Source organism: Heterodontus francisci, chromosome 24 (assembly GCF_036365525.1).
Source record: "Heterodontus francisci isolate sHetFra1 chromosome 24, sHetFra1.hap1, whole genome shotgun sequence".
Lineage (NCBI taxonomy): Eukaryota > Metazoa > Chordata > Chondrichthyes > Heterodontiformes > Heterodontidae > Heterodontus > Heterodontus francisci.
The window spans coordinates 37,507,351-37,521,622 of NC_090394.1; the positions used below are offsets into that span (position 1 = coordinate 37,507,351).

General features: G+C 43.2%; 1 protein-coding gene across 3 annotated transcripts in view; it reads right to left on the reverse strand.

The window, feature by feature from the left end:
- mad1l1 (mitotic arrest deficient 1 like 1) overlaps positions 1-14,272 on the reverse strand; it is a 999,406-nt gene that overhangs the window by 966,584 nt on the left and 18,550 nt on the right. For all 3 annotated transcript variants that reach the window (XM_068055940.1, XM_068055938.1, XM_068055939.1), the window contains exon 9: positions 14,066-14,127. In XM_068055940.1, coding sequence (XP_067912041.1) covers positions 14,066-14,127 — 62 coding nt within the window. The remainder of the gene's footprint in view (positions 1-14,065; positions 14,128-14,272) is intronic.

The following is a 14,272-nucleotide window of genomic DNA, read 5'->3' on the forward strand; positions in this document are numbered from 1 at the left end:
CACAAGGAGATATTAGGTCAGATGACCAAAAGCTTGGTCAAAGAGATAGGTTTGAAGAAAAGTCTTAGAAAGAAAAAGGACTTGCATTTATACAGTGCTTTTCATGACCACCGGACATCTCAAAGCCATTTACAGCCAATGAAGTACTTTTTGAAGCGTAGTCACTGTTGAAATGTAGCAAACACAGCAGCCAGTATGTACACAGCAAACTCCCACAAACAGCAATGTGATCATGACCAGGTAATGTTTTTGCAATATTGATTGAGGGATAAAAATTGGCCAGTACACGAGGGATAACTCCCCTACTCTTCTTTGAAATAGTGCCACGGGATCATTTACATCCACCCAAGCAGGCAGATGCAGCCTCGGTTTAACATCTCATTCAAAATACAGCACCTCCGACAGTGCAGTACTCCCTCAGTACTGCACTGGAGCGCAGCCTTGATTTTGGTGTTCAAACCCTAGAGTGGGGCTTGAACCCAGAACGTTGTGACTCAGAGTGCTACCAACTGAGCCACAGCTGACATTTAACAGAGGAAAGCGAAGTGGAGAGGCAGAGAGGTGTAGGGAGGATATTCCAAAGCTTGGGGCCTAGGCAACTGAAGGCATAGCCATCAATGGTACAGCAATTAAAATCAGAGATGCACAAGAGACCAGAATTAGAGGAACGCAGATATCTAAGCCATATGCTAACCACATCCAGGCCTTATTCACCCCATTATATTCCGACGTCAATTCTATACTCTCAAGTGACCCACTCACACCTATTCTGCTACATAAGCCCTCATCTACACCTTCATAGCCTCAAGGGATGAATCTCTCAAACCACCTTTCATACATTTTGGGTAAACCAGAACTCTGTAACCCGAGACCTCACCTACGCAAGTTCCACATATCCATCGTTTCCCTGCACTGGCTCCCTGTCTCCCAGCAAATCCATTTTAAGATCCTCGTCTTCAATTCATTCCCTGTCCTCATGCCACCCCATTATGGAAAACTTCCGCTGGAGCGAAGGAGGCTGAGAGGGGACATGATAGAGGTATATAAAATTATGAGAGGCATAGATAGGGTAGATAGCCAGAGTCTGTTTCCCATGGTACGGGTGACTAAAACTAGAGGGCATAGATTTAAGGCGAGAGGGAGGAGGTTTAAAGGGGATCAAAAGGGTACATTTTTCACACAAAGAATAGTGGGTATCTGGAATGAGCCGCCTGAGGAGGTGGTGGAGGCAGGAACAGTAGCGACATTTAAGAGACATCTGGGCAGGTACTTGGTTGAGCAAGGCATAGAGGGATATGGAATTAATGCAGGCAGGTGGGATTAGTAGAGATAGGCATTATGGTCGGCATGGACGCAGAGGGCCGAAGGGCCTGTTTCTATGCTGTACGACTCTACGACTCTCTATGTCCTGCATTACGACCGAGGCGGAAGAAGTGCACTGTTCATTCTAGAACAAAAGAACAGTACAGCACAGGAACAGGCCATTCGGCCCTCCAAGCCGCCACCGATCTTGATGCCTGCCTAAACTAAAACCTTCTGCACTTCCGGGGACCTTATCCCTCTATTCCCATCCTAGTCATGTATTTGTCAAGATGCCTCTTAAACGTCGCTATCGTACCTGCTTCCACCACCTCCCCCGGCAGCAAGTTCCAGGCACTCACCACCCTCTGTATAAAGAACTTGCCTTGCACATCCCCTCTAAACTTTGCCCCTCTCACCTTAAACCTATGTCCCCTAGTAACTGACTCTTCCACCCTGGGAAAAAGCTTCTGACTCTGTCCATGCCGCTCATAACTTTGTAAACCTCTATCATGTCGCCCCTCCACCTCCATCGTTCCAGTGAAAACAATGTGTGTTTATCCAACCTCTCCTCATAGCTAATGCCCTCCAGACCAGGCAACATCCTGGTAAACCTCTTCTGTACCCTTTCCAAAGCCTCCACGTCCTTCTGGTAGTGTGGCGACCAGAATTGCACGCAATATTCTAAGTGTGGCCTAACTAAGAGTTCTGTACAGCTGCAGCATGACTTGCCAATTTTTATACTCTATGCCCCAACCGATGAAGGCAAGCATGCCGTATGCCTTCTTGACTACCTTATCCACCTGCGTTGCCACTTTCAGTGACCTGTGGACCTGTACGCCCAGATCTCTCTGCCTGTCAATACTCCGAAGAGTTCTGCCATTTACTGTATACTTCCCACCTGCATTCGACCTTCCAAAATGCATTACCTCACATTTGTCCGGATTAAACTCCATCTGCCAATTCCCTGCCCAAGTCTCCAACCAATCTATAACCTGCTGTATCCTCTGACAATCCTAATCACTATGCGCAACTCCACCAACCTCTGTGTCGTCCGCAAACTTACTAATCAGACCAGCTACATTTTCCTCAAAATCATTCATATATACTACAAAGAGCAAAGGTACCAGCACAGATCCCTGCGGAACACCACTAGTCACATCCCTCCATTCAGAAAAGCACCCTTCCACTGCTACCCTCTGTCTTCTATGACTGAGCTAACTCTGTATCCATCTAGTTCCACTTCGCCACGGGTCACAACATATATTTAAATTTTCCCACTTACCGATGGGGTCAATCATATACTCCATTTTCCCCAAATTAAATCACACCAACCAGATTTCTTTAATAAACAACAAAATTATCAGTTTATTACAAAACAAGTCTTAACCAGTAATGAAGTAAAGCATAAACACACAGATTGAAATATTAAAGTTCCCTTTTTACCTTAGCCCCTCATACTCACACATACACCGGTTAACCAGAAATCTAAAGGGATTCGTATTTTAGAGCTCTGTTACAAAAAAAAACACTTGGGCTGAATAATTGCTCATTCTTGAAGAAACAGATGAGCTATGTTGTGTTCCAAAAGTGGTATACAATCTGGCCTCCAAGTACACGTAGACAGGTCACTGGGATATTTTAGAACAGTTCTTTTCAGGCAACGTTGAGAATTAATTTAACAGGATTTTCTTCAAAGACAGGAAATGAGATGAGTTTACACAGTGGACTTCTCAGGATCTTTTAAAGAGGTACTGGAAAGCTGAGCTGGATTGTGGTGTTCTCTCCCTTCTTATACAGTTGAAACCCAAATCAAAACAATTCAAAAGCAAAAATGACAACAGGAGGTCAACCTTTTGACCTCCATCAACCCTGACCTGTTACTTCTTTGTAAACAATTTCTCCAGGTGTCCAAAGTTCGCTGTTGTTTATTGTGCTGGAAGTCAAGTGGTTTCCCAGAAAGGCTCGTTTTTCTCAAGACCTCTCAGTATCTCTTTTAAAAAACATTTCCAGGGACTGTTTTCCAAAGTTAAATGGACTTTACATGACCCTCTTTAAAAACCCCAAAAGTTTAACATTTCTTCAAGCTTTCAAAAATGAATCCTCAAAAAATATTCGACAAAACAGAGGCACTGTCGTAACACCTGACCTGCACCTTCAGTTTCTGACTCCCCACCCCTCTCTGCTCCACGATTAGTGGAAGCCCTTTAGCGAATATGCTCCTGCCTTCAAACTCCTATCAAGAATCACTATCTAACTAATCCTTTCTTGACTCTGGTGCTCAGTGGTAGCTCTTTTTCCTCCAAGTCAGAAAGTCATGGGTTCAAACTCTATTCTAGAGACTGGAGCATAAAATCTAGGCATACTCCAATCCAGTAATGAGGGCGCACAGCACTGTCAGAGATGCCGTTTTTCAGATGAGACATTAAACAAAGGACCCATATGCCCTCTTAGGAGGATGTAAAAGATCCCATGCCATTATTTCGAAGAAAAGCAGGGGAGCTCTCTCCAGTGTTCTGGCAAATATTTAGTCCTCAACCAATGTCACTAGAATAGATTATCTGGTTATCTCATTGTTGTTTGTGGGAGCTTGCTGTGAACAAATGATGTGACCATTTCCTACAGTACACCAGTGACAACATTTCAATAGTACTTCATTGGCTGTAAAGTACTTTGGGAGTCCCTAAGGCCCTGATTGGCACTGTGTAATTGCAAGCCTTTCCTTTTCACTTTTTAAAGCTTTCTATAAAACTTCTCTTCGATCATACCTTAAATCACCCCTCCCAAAATTCTATCAGACCTTTCTTGGTGCCAACCTCTTTCCCTTGCAATGCACTCTGATACAGCCAGTTACTACTCGAGCTATGCTGGGGCAATGCAAGTTACTGTCGACTTTCAGAATAGCCAAACAAGGCCAACCTCTGTCTTCAGATGTGCAACACATATGAACGTACGAAGAGTAGGCCACTCGGCCCCTCGAGCCTGCTCCACCATTCAAAAAGATCATGACTGTTCTGACTGTAACCTCAATTCCACATTCCCGCCTATCCCCGATAACCTTTCAGCCCCTTGTTTATCAAGAATCGATCTACTTCTGCCTTAAAAATATTCAAAGACTCTGCTTCCACCACCTTTTGAGGAAGATAGTTCCAAAGACTCACGAACCTCGGAGAAAAAATGTCTCATCTCTGTCTTAAATGGGCAACCCCTTATTTTTAAACAGTGACCCCTAGTTCTAGATTCCCCCACAAGGAGAAACATCCTTTCCACATCCACCTGGTCAAGACCCCTCAGGATCTTGTATGTTTCAATCAAGTCGCCTCTTACTCTTCTAAACTCCAGCGATACAAGGTTAGCCTGTCCAACCTTTCCTCATAAGACAGCCCATCCATTCCAGGCATTAGTCTGGTAAACCGTCCCTGAACTGCTTCCAACATATTTACATCGTTCCTTAAATAAGGAGACCAATGCTGTACAGAGTACTCCAGATGTGGTCTCACAAGTGCCCTGTACAACCAGCATAACCTCACTACTTTTGTATTCAATTCCCGAGCTTTCCGAATTCTATGAGCTTTCCTAATTACTTGCTAAACCTGCATACTAAACTTTTGCGATTCATGCGTTAAAACACCCAGATCCCTGTGCATCTTAGAGCTCTGCAATCTCTCACCATTTGGATAATATATTTCTTTTTTATTCTTCCTGTCAAAATGAACAATTTCACATTTTCCCACATTATATTCCATTTGCCAGATCTTTGCCGACTCACTTAACCTATCTATATCCCTTTGTAGCCTCATGTCCTCTTCACAACTTATTTTCCTACCTATCTTTGTGTCATCAGCAAATTGAGCAACCATACCTTCTTCGGTCCCTTCATCCAAGTCATTTACATAAATTGTAAAATGTTGAGGCCCCAGCATAGATCCCTGCGGCACACCACTCATTACATCTTGCCAACCGGAAAATGACCCATTTATGCCTACACTCTGTTTCCTGTTAGCTCGCCAATCTTCTATCCATGCCAATATGTTAACATTAGCTTATATTTTTCACAATAACCTCTGATGTGGAACTTTATCAAATGCCTTCTGGAAATTTAAGTACAGTACATCCACTGGTTCCCCTTTATCCAAAGCACATGTTACTTCTTCAAAGAACTCCAATAAATTGGTTAAACATGATTTCATATTGACTCTGCTTGATTATCTTGAATTTTCCAAAGTGCCCTACTATAACGTCTTTAATAACAGCTTCTAACATTTTTCCGAAGACAGATCTTAAGCCAACTGCCCTGTAGTTTCCTGCTTTCTGTCTCCCTCCCTTTTTGAATAAAAGAGTTACATTCGCTATTTTCCAATCTAACGGAATCCACCCCAAATCTAGGAAATTTTGGAAAATTAAAACCAATGCATCAACTATCTCAGTAGCCACTTCGTTTAACATCCGAGGATGAAATCAATCAGGACCCGGGGACTTGTCAGCCTGCAGCTCCAACAATTTACTCAGTACCACTTCCCTGGTGATTGTAATTTTCTTGAGTTCCTCCCTCCCTTCCATTTTCTGATTTACAGCTATTTCTGGGATGTTACTTATATCCTCAATAGTGAAGGCCGATGCAAAATACCTGTTCAATTCATTTGCCATCTTATTTTCCATTATTAATCCCCCAGTCTCACTTTCTAAAGGACCAACGCTCACTTTGTTAACTTTTATGTTAAATATCTATAGAAACTCTTACCATCTGTTTTTGCATTGCTAGCTAGCTCTCGTACTCTAATTTTTCCCTCATTAATCTTTTAGTCTTCTTTGCTGTTTTTTATATTCTGTTCAATCTTCTGAACTGCCACCCATCTTTGCGCAATTATATGCTTTTTCGTTAAGTTTGATACTATCTTTAACTTTTTTAGTTAACCACGGATGGTGGATCCTCCCTTTGGAATTTTTCTTTCTTGTTGGAATGTATCTATTCTGTGTGTTCTGCCACTGCATCTCCATTGACCTATCCCTTAACCTAATTTGCCAGTTCACTTTCGCTAGCTCTGCTTTCACGCCTCATAATTGCCCTAATTTAAGTTTAAAATAGTAGTTTTAGATCCACTCTTCTCTCCCTCAAACTGAATGTAAAATTCAATCATATTATGATTGCTGCTGCCTAGGGGCGCCTTAACTATGAGGTCATTAATTAACCCTATCTCATTGCACAATACCAGGTCTAGTATAGCCTGCTCTCTGGTTTGCTCCAGAACGCGCTGTTCTAAGAAACTATCCCGAAAACATTCTATGAACTCATCTACCCTACCTTTGCCCATCTGATTTTTCCAGTCTATTTGTAGATTAAAATCCCCCATGATTATCACCATATCTTTCAGTCAAACTCCCATTATCTCTTCCTTTATACTCTGTCCTACTGTGTGGTTGCTGTTAGGGGGCCAGTACACCACTACCATGAGTGACTTCTTGCCTTTATTATTTCTCATCTCTATCCAAACCACTTCAACATCCTGGTTTCCTGAACTTAGGTCATCCCTCTCTATTGTGCTAATACCATTTCTTAACAGAGCCACCCCTCCACCTTTTCCTCGATTCCTGTCCTTCCTAAATATCATGTACCCTTCAATATTTAGGTCCCAATCTATGTCATCCTGCAGCCATGTCTCTGCAATGGCTATCAGATCGTACTTATTTATTTCTATTTGCGCTCAGTTCATCTGTTTTGTTTCGAATACTACGTGCATTCAGATACAGAGTCTTTAATTTTGTCTTTTATTATCTTTGTAACCTCTACACAGTTACGACCGACCACTCCTGTTAAAGCCCCCAATCAAAATATACAATTCTGATTGTGGTGGGGCCAACGCACTGTTAATTCAATCCCGTCATTCTACAGATTGGCTAACATATCATTTAAAACGTTCCAAATTAAAGACCCAACCAAATTGTACCATCTATTAACCCCTGAATGAAGCTAACCAAACCAGGTGTCTTTAAATCAACTAATTAACTCTAATTAGAAGAACTAAATTCTTAAACACTAAGATATAAACAACATTTAAAATAGAAAAAATTAGAGTCCTTGCAAATTTACAGTCCAATGATGCTTGAAGTCCTCACAGGATGTTGCTTTCCTTCTCCAGCGAATTTCAACAAACAACGACTTGCAAACACTTTCAATAGAATCAAGCTGACTTTAGAGTTTTTGAGGGATAAAAGATTGTCACAGTCTAACTTCCCTTTCTTTTGTTTAAATTACCAGAGATCTCTGTTTTGGCTTGACTTCTTCTTAGAATTTTGAGAGATAATAAACAGACTAAAATCCTATTCCTTCAGTTTAAATGGTGGAGAGCTCTTTTTCCAGGCTCTGACACCACAGCTGTGTCCTCTGTGTCTGTTAGAACAAACTGTCTCACTAAAAGCCAGTTCAAACTGAATTGAAACAAATGTATCGCATCAGGCTCACTCCCAGTGGCTGTTTCCATAGTATCAAGAATGCACCCTATGAATCAGTCTCTAAATGGCTGTTTCCAAGGCAACGAAAGTGCACCTTCCTATATGGCTTGCTGGTTCTTAAAGCAATCCTGATCCCTCGCAAGCCATAAAGGCAAACCGCATATTCCGGAAAAAAAATTACAGGACCATGACAACACCTACAACAGTCCTCCTTGGTTAACCTGCCCGACGAATACGAGAGAAAATATAACTTTGTCTGCTTTAAGAAGATACTTCTTACATTCAAACAAAATTAACCAAAAAAAAAAACAATCGCAGCATTATTCTAATCTTGGACCAGAGACAGTATGCAAGTACCAGTCACAACACTGCCCAGACGGAAACTCTCGGAAAGCTTTCCCAGTCCCAAAATACCACACAGGTGCATTAAGTAATATAGCATATTAATATTACAATACAGAATCTGTTTAGGGAATACAGCTGAAAAATGACCATTTTGTAGAAAACAGGTTATTTGCTCCAGGAATTGACTATGCTCCATTCTACAGTCTGAACAAGAACATGGACTCAAAGTTCACAGGATTTAGTTCAAACATAGCATGTTTCTAAATGTCAAGTTCCCAAAGTTTATGATGAATTATAGTATGTGCAGAGATTCAAATAAGTATCCCTCAAGACCTCACAAGGCCATGATATAACCAATAGCCATGCTGTTCACTTGGAACACAGCAAGTTTCTCCAACTTCTCCAAAATTTGCCCATTTAACTTTCCTTTTTCTAAACAGATTGCAAGCGCTAAAAGTTGGCAGTCCTCCAGAACCTGACTCAAGTGGCCACTGTTCAGGTGTTAACATGGACAGCAAGTGCCATCAGGTTATTCAACCTTTGAGGGAAGAAGCGAAATCGCAGCAATGCCCAAACTTGTCCTCACCTGATATCCACACTGAGTCTTTTTACAGCAGGGGCCACTGGGCAGCAGTTAGGATCAGGAAACTGACTAATTTTCCCTCTCTCTAACGTGGAGATGCTGTCCACCACGTTATACATAATTTCAAAGACAAGGGTAGGGAGGGGACTTTCTTCCAAGACTACCTCATAGCCACTGCATCACTGGGTGTTTACAGCTTCATGAGACTCACCAGGGTGATTCCTGTCATGTTTTCTGCCTCTTAAAATGGGAGAAGATAGAGAAATAAGAAACAAGCCCAGCTCCAATCCATATTCCAGCCAAGATCTTTTTTTTAATCATTCATGGGATGTAGGCGTTGCTGGCCAGGACAGCATTTATTGCCCATCCCTAATTGCCCTTGAGAAGGTGGTGGTGAGCTGCCTTCTTGAACCGCTGCAGTCCATGTGGGGTAGGTACACCCACAGTGCTGTTACGAAGGGAGTTCCAGGATTTTGACCCAGCGACAGTGAAGGAACGACAATATAGTTCCAAGTCAGGATGGTGTGCGGCTTGGAGGGGAACTTGCAGGTGGTGTTCCCATGCATTTGCTGCCCTTGTCCTTCTAGTTGGTAGAGGTCACGGGTTTGGAAGGTGCTGTCTAAGGAGCCTTGGTGCGTTGCTGCAGTGCATCTTGTAGATGGCACACACTGCTGCCACTGAGCGTCGGTGGTGGAGGGAGTGAGTGTTTGTAGATGGGGTGCCAATCAAGCAGGCTACTTTGTCCTGGATGGTGTCGAGCTTCTTGAGTGTTGTTGGAGCTACACACATTCAGGCAAGTGGAGAGTATTCCATCACACTCCTGACTTGCGCCTTGTAGATGGTGGACAGGCTTTGGGGAGTCAGGAGGTGAGTTACCCACCGCAGGATTCCTAGCCTCTGACCTGCTCTTGTAGCTACAGTATTTATATGGCTACTCCAGTTCAGTTTCTGGTCAATGGTAACCCCTAGGATGTTGGTAGTGGAGGATTCAGCGATGGTAATACCATTGAATGTCAAGGGGAGATAGTTAGATTCTCTCTTGTTGGAGATGGTCATTGCCTGGCACTTGTGTGGCGCGAATGTTACTTGTCACTTATCAGCCCAAGCTTGGATATTGTCCCAAGTCTTGCTGCATTTCTACACGGACTGCTTCAGTATCTGAGGAGTCACGAATGGTGCTGAACATTGCGCAGTCAGTGAACATCCCCACTTCTGACCTTATGATTGAAGGAAGGTCATTGATGAAGCAGCTGAAGATGGTTGGGCCTAGGACACTACCCTGAGGAACTCCTGCAGTGATGTCTTGGAGCTCAGATGATTGACCACCAACAACCACAACCATCTTCCTTTGCACTCGGTAGGACTCCAACCAGCGAAGGGTTTTCCCCGATTCCCATTGACCTCAGTTTTGCTAGGGCTCCTTGATGCCATACTCGGTCAAATGCTGTCTTGATGTCAAGGGCAGTCACTCTCACCTCACCTCTTGAGTTCAGCTCTTTTGTCCATGTTTGAACCAAGGCTGTAATGAGGTCAGGAGCTGAGTGCCCCTGGCGGAACCCAAACTGAGCATCACTGAGCAGTTTATTGCTTAGCAAGTGCCGCTTGATGGCACTGTTGATGACACCTTCCATCAATTTACTGATGATTGAGAGTAGGCTGATGGGGCGGTAATTGGCCGGGTTGGACTTGTCTTGCTTTTTGTGTACAGGACATACCTGGGCAATTTTCCACATTGCAGGGTAGATGCCAGTGTTGTAGCTGTACTGGAACAGCTTGGCTAGGGGAGCGGCAAGTTCTGGAGCACAGGTCTTCAGTATTATTGCCGGAATAGTGTCAGGGCCCATAGCCTTTGCGGTATCCAGTGCCTTCAGTCGTTTCTTGATATCACACGGAGTGAATTGAATTGACTGAAGTCTGGCACCTGTGATGCTGGGGACTTCAGGAGGAGGCCGAGATGGATCATCAACTCGGCTCTTCTGGCTGAAGATTGTTGCAAATGCTTCAGCCTTATCTTTCGCACTGATGTGCTGGGCTCCCCCATCATTGAGGATGGGGATATTTATGGAGCCTCCTCCTCCAGTTAGTTGTTTAATTGTCCATTGTCCACCACCATTCATGACTGGATGTGGCAGGACTGCAGAGCTTAGATCTGATCCGTTGGTTATGGGATCGCTTCGCTCTGTCTATCGTATGCTGCTTATGCGGTTTGGCACGCAGATAGTCCTGTGTTGTAGCTTCACCAGGTTAACACCTCATTTTGAAGTATGCCTGGTGCTGCTCCTGGCATGCTCTCCTGCACTCTTCATTGAACCAGGGTTAGTCTCCTGGCTTGATGGTAACGGTAGGGTGGGGGAATATGCCAGGCCATGAGGTTACAGATTGTGGTCGAGTATAATTCTGCTGCTGCTAATGGCCCGCAGCGCCTCAAGGATGCCCAGTTTTGCATTGCTAGATGTGTTCGAAATCTATCCCATTTAGCACGGTGGTAGTGGCACACAACATGAAGGAGGGTATCCTCAATGTGAAGGCGGGACTTCATCTCCACAACGACTGTGTGGTGGTCACTCCTACCAATACTGTCATGGACAGATGTATCTGCAGCAAGCAAATTGGTGAAGACGAGGTCAAGTATGTTTTCCTCTCTTGTTGGTTCCCTCACCACCTGCCGCATACCCAGTCTAGCAGATATGTCCGTTAGGACTCGGCCAGCTCGGTCAGTAGTGGTGCTACTAAGCCACTCTTGGTGATGGACATTGAAGTCCCCCACCCAGAGTACATTCTGTGCCCTTGCTACCCTCAGTGCTTCCTGCAAGTGCTGTTCAACATGGGGCAGTACTGACTCATCAGCTGAGGGAGGGCAGTAGGTGGTTATCAGCAGGAGGTTTCCTTGTCCATGTTTGACCTGATGCCATGAGATTTCATGGGGTCCAGAGTCAATGTTGAGGACTCCCAGGGCAACCCCCTCCCTACTGTAGACCACTGTGCCATCACCTCTGCTGGGTCTGTCCTGCCGGTGGGACAGGACATACCCGGGGATGGTGATGGCAGTGTCTGGGACAGTGTCTGTCAGGTATGATTCCGTGAGTATGACTATGTCAGGCTGTTGCTTGACAAGTCTGTGGGACAGCTCTCCCAACTTTGGCACAAGCCCCCAGATGTTATTAAGGAGGACTTTGCAGGGTCGACAGGGCTGGGTTTGCCGTTCTCATTTCCGGTGCCTAGGTCGATGCTGGGTGGATACTATGGAGAGGAACTGTGACTCCACATACATTCTTCTATAGCACTCCATATCTCTACAGCACCATAAACTTGTACTCATCCAAAACTCCACTACCCATATCAAAACTTGCAACAAGTCCCATTTAACCATCACCTAAGTGCTCACTGACCTACAATGGCTCCCAGTCCAGCAATGCCTCGGTTTTGAAATTCTCATCCTCATTTTCAAATTCCTCCATGGCATCATCCCTACTTGTGGAACTTTCTCCAGTCCTACAACCCTCATATCTGCACTCCTCTAATTCTGGCCTCTTTTCATTGCTCCGTCATTGGTGGCCGTACCTTCAGCTGATGAGGTTCCAAGCTCTGAAATTGCCTCCCTAAACCTCTCTCCTCTCTATCTACCCCCTTTCCTCCTCCAAGATATTCCTTAAAAGCTGTCTCTCGGTCCGAGCTTTTGGTCACCTGTCCTAATATCTCGTGGCTTGATGTCAAATTTTGTTTCATAATGCTCTTGCCAAGTGCCTTGGGACGGATTACAGCAACACATAAATACAAGTTGTTGTTGCTGTTGTCAAGCAAGTTACTCTTTTACATCTGCTCTTTAGTCTAACTTGCAGCAGCAGATAAGTTTGGCCAGTAGTTACTGGTGATTTATGCATTTTGTTTCAAAGTCATTGTAAACAGGCCAGGGGCACAAGTTATGGTGAGAAATAAAAACATGGGAGTTGCACACGTGAAAAAAACTGAATACTAACACCATCACAATCATCTATTGAAGAATTACTCTCAAATTCTGAGTTCACTGATACTTCAGCCATACGCAAAGAGAAACCAACTAGCATCTTATCTTATACAAACCTAACTAAATTCTTTCCACGGTTTATCCAATAGATAAATATTAAGTTCAGATTGGTCAGCTCACTTGAAGAAGTTCTCACTCACTGAACACAAGTGTTAAAACATGTTTACAATGCATCGAACCACAGTTACGACACTCACATGCATCCTTAAGAATGAAATTATAATCTTTATTCTCACGCTAGTGACACAATAGGTCTTCAATCTAGGATACAAAACATCCCAACTTCCTTTCAGATTGTTGCATTAACATTGGAACTTCTGCCCCTTCTCTTACTGCCATAGTTTGCTCTCATATTCTTCACAGGGGATGTCCAATTTAAATAATTACTTCTTCCTGATTTGTTTACTTCTCTCCTACTCTTTTCAACCTTTGTGGTGTCCTGCACTATTGGTACTCGCACCTCATGCAGATTTCGCAATTAAAAGTGATTTAAGCAGTTTGCCAGAAACACAATCCTCCCCATGCTTGTTTTTAATAGTCCCATTTGTAAAGTGGACCACCATTCACAAGTAATAAACCTGTAGGTAGTTTATGATTACCTTTAATCGCAAAAAGAAAACCTTACAGAGGAAATCCAAATACCATCATCTCTGTAGATGACATATTCAGGAGTTGAATCACTGGCTCCAGCAGCCAGTATAAATTGCAACAAAATGATCCAGGTTGGTGCAGATCTCACCTTCAGGAAAAACTGCTGATTAATCAACATCGGTAAAGATAAAAAAGAAAATGCTGGAAAATTGGATAAGAAAATAAAATATTAAACATTGCAAGTGCATAGCATGTCAAGACAGTGTCTGCAAGAGAAAAGATTGGTCCACCCAAAACCTTAGCCTTTCCATAGAATTGGTAGAGCAATGACACCTGAAACACTGCCTTTCCTCTTTCAGAGGCTGACTCACCCATTGTGCATTCCCAACATTTTCTGTTTTTATTTCAATGTGTTTTTCAACTGATAATGTCACAAAGGGTCACGTGTAAGTGTGAGATGCAATAAAACCATTACCATACAGTTAGTGTAGTCAGATTGTCCTGAAATCTTAAATTGACTTTGCATTCGGCATCAGCAAGATACAAGTTGTCAAGTTTCAACTGTAAGCACATAATAGATGGAATAGACACTGCACTATGGAGCTTGTTGAGCCTCATTTAGCCCAGTACAAAGTACAGTGGTGAATGTTCATATGGGAGAAATACAACATAGGCAGCAGATAGAGTAAAAGGAGAAAAACACAAAAATCTTACAAATGTAGTCAGCTGCCTTCTTCTGAAAAAAAAATTACATTTTTAATACAGAATCCTACCTGATATTTAGTCCCGAGGTTTGTTCCACATTCTCCCAACTTCGCAATTTTGCCAGCAATTTCTAAAAGAAGAAAAATAATACCGTAACAATCTGAAAATTACTTGATTAAGTCTTCACATTAAAAGAAATTAGCAAGTGGAATAGAATTGTAGAACTTTACAGTTCAGATAGCAGCCTTTTGTCCCTTCACATGCGAACCAACTCT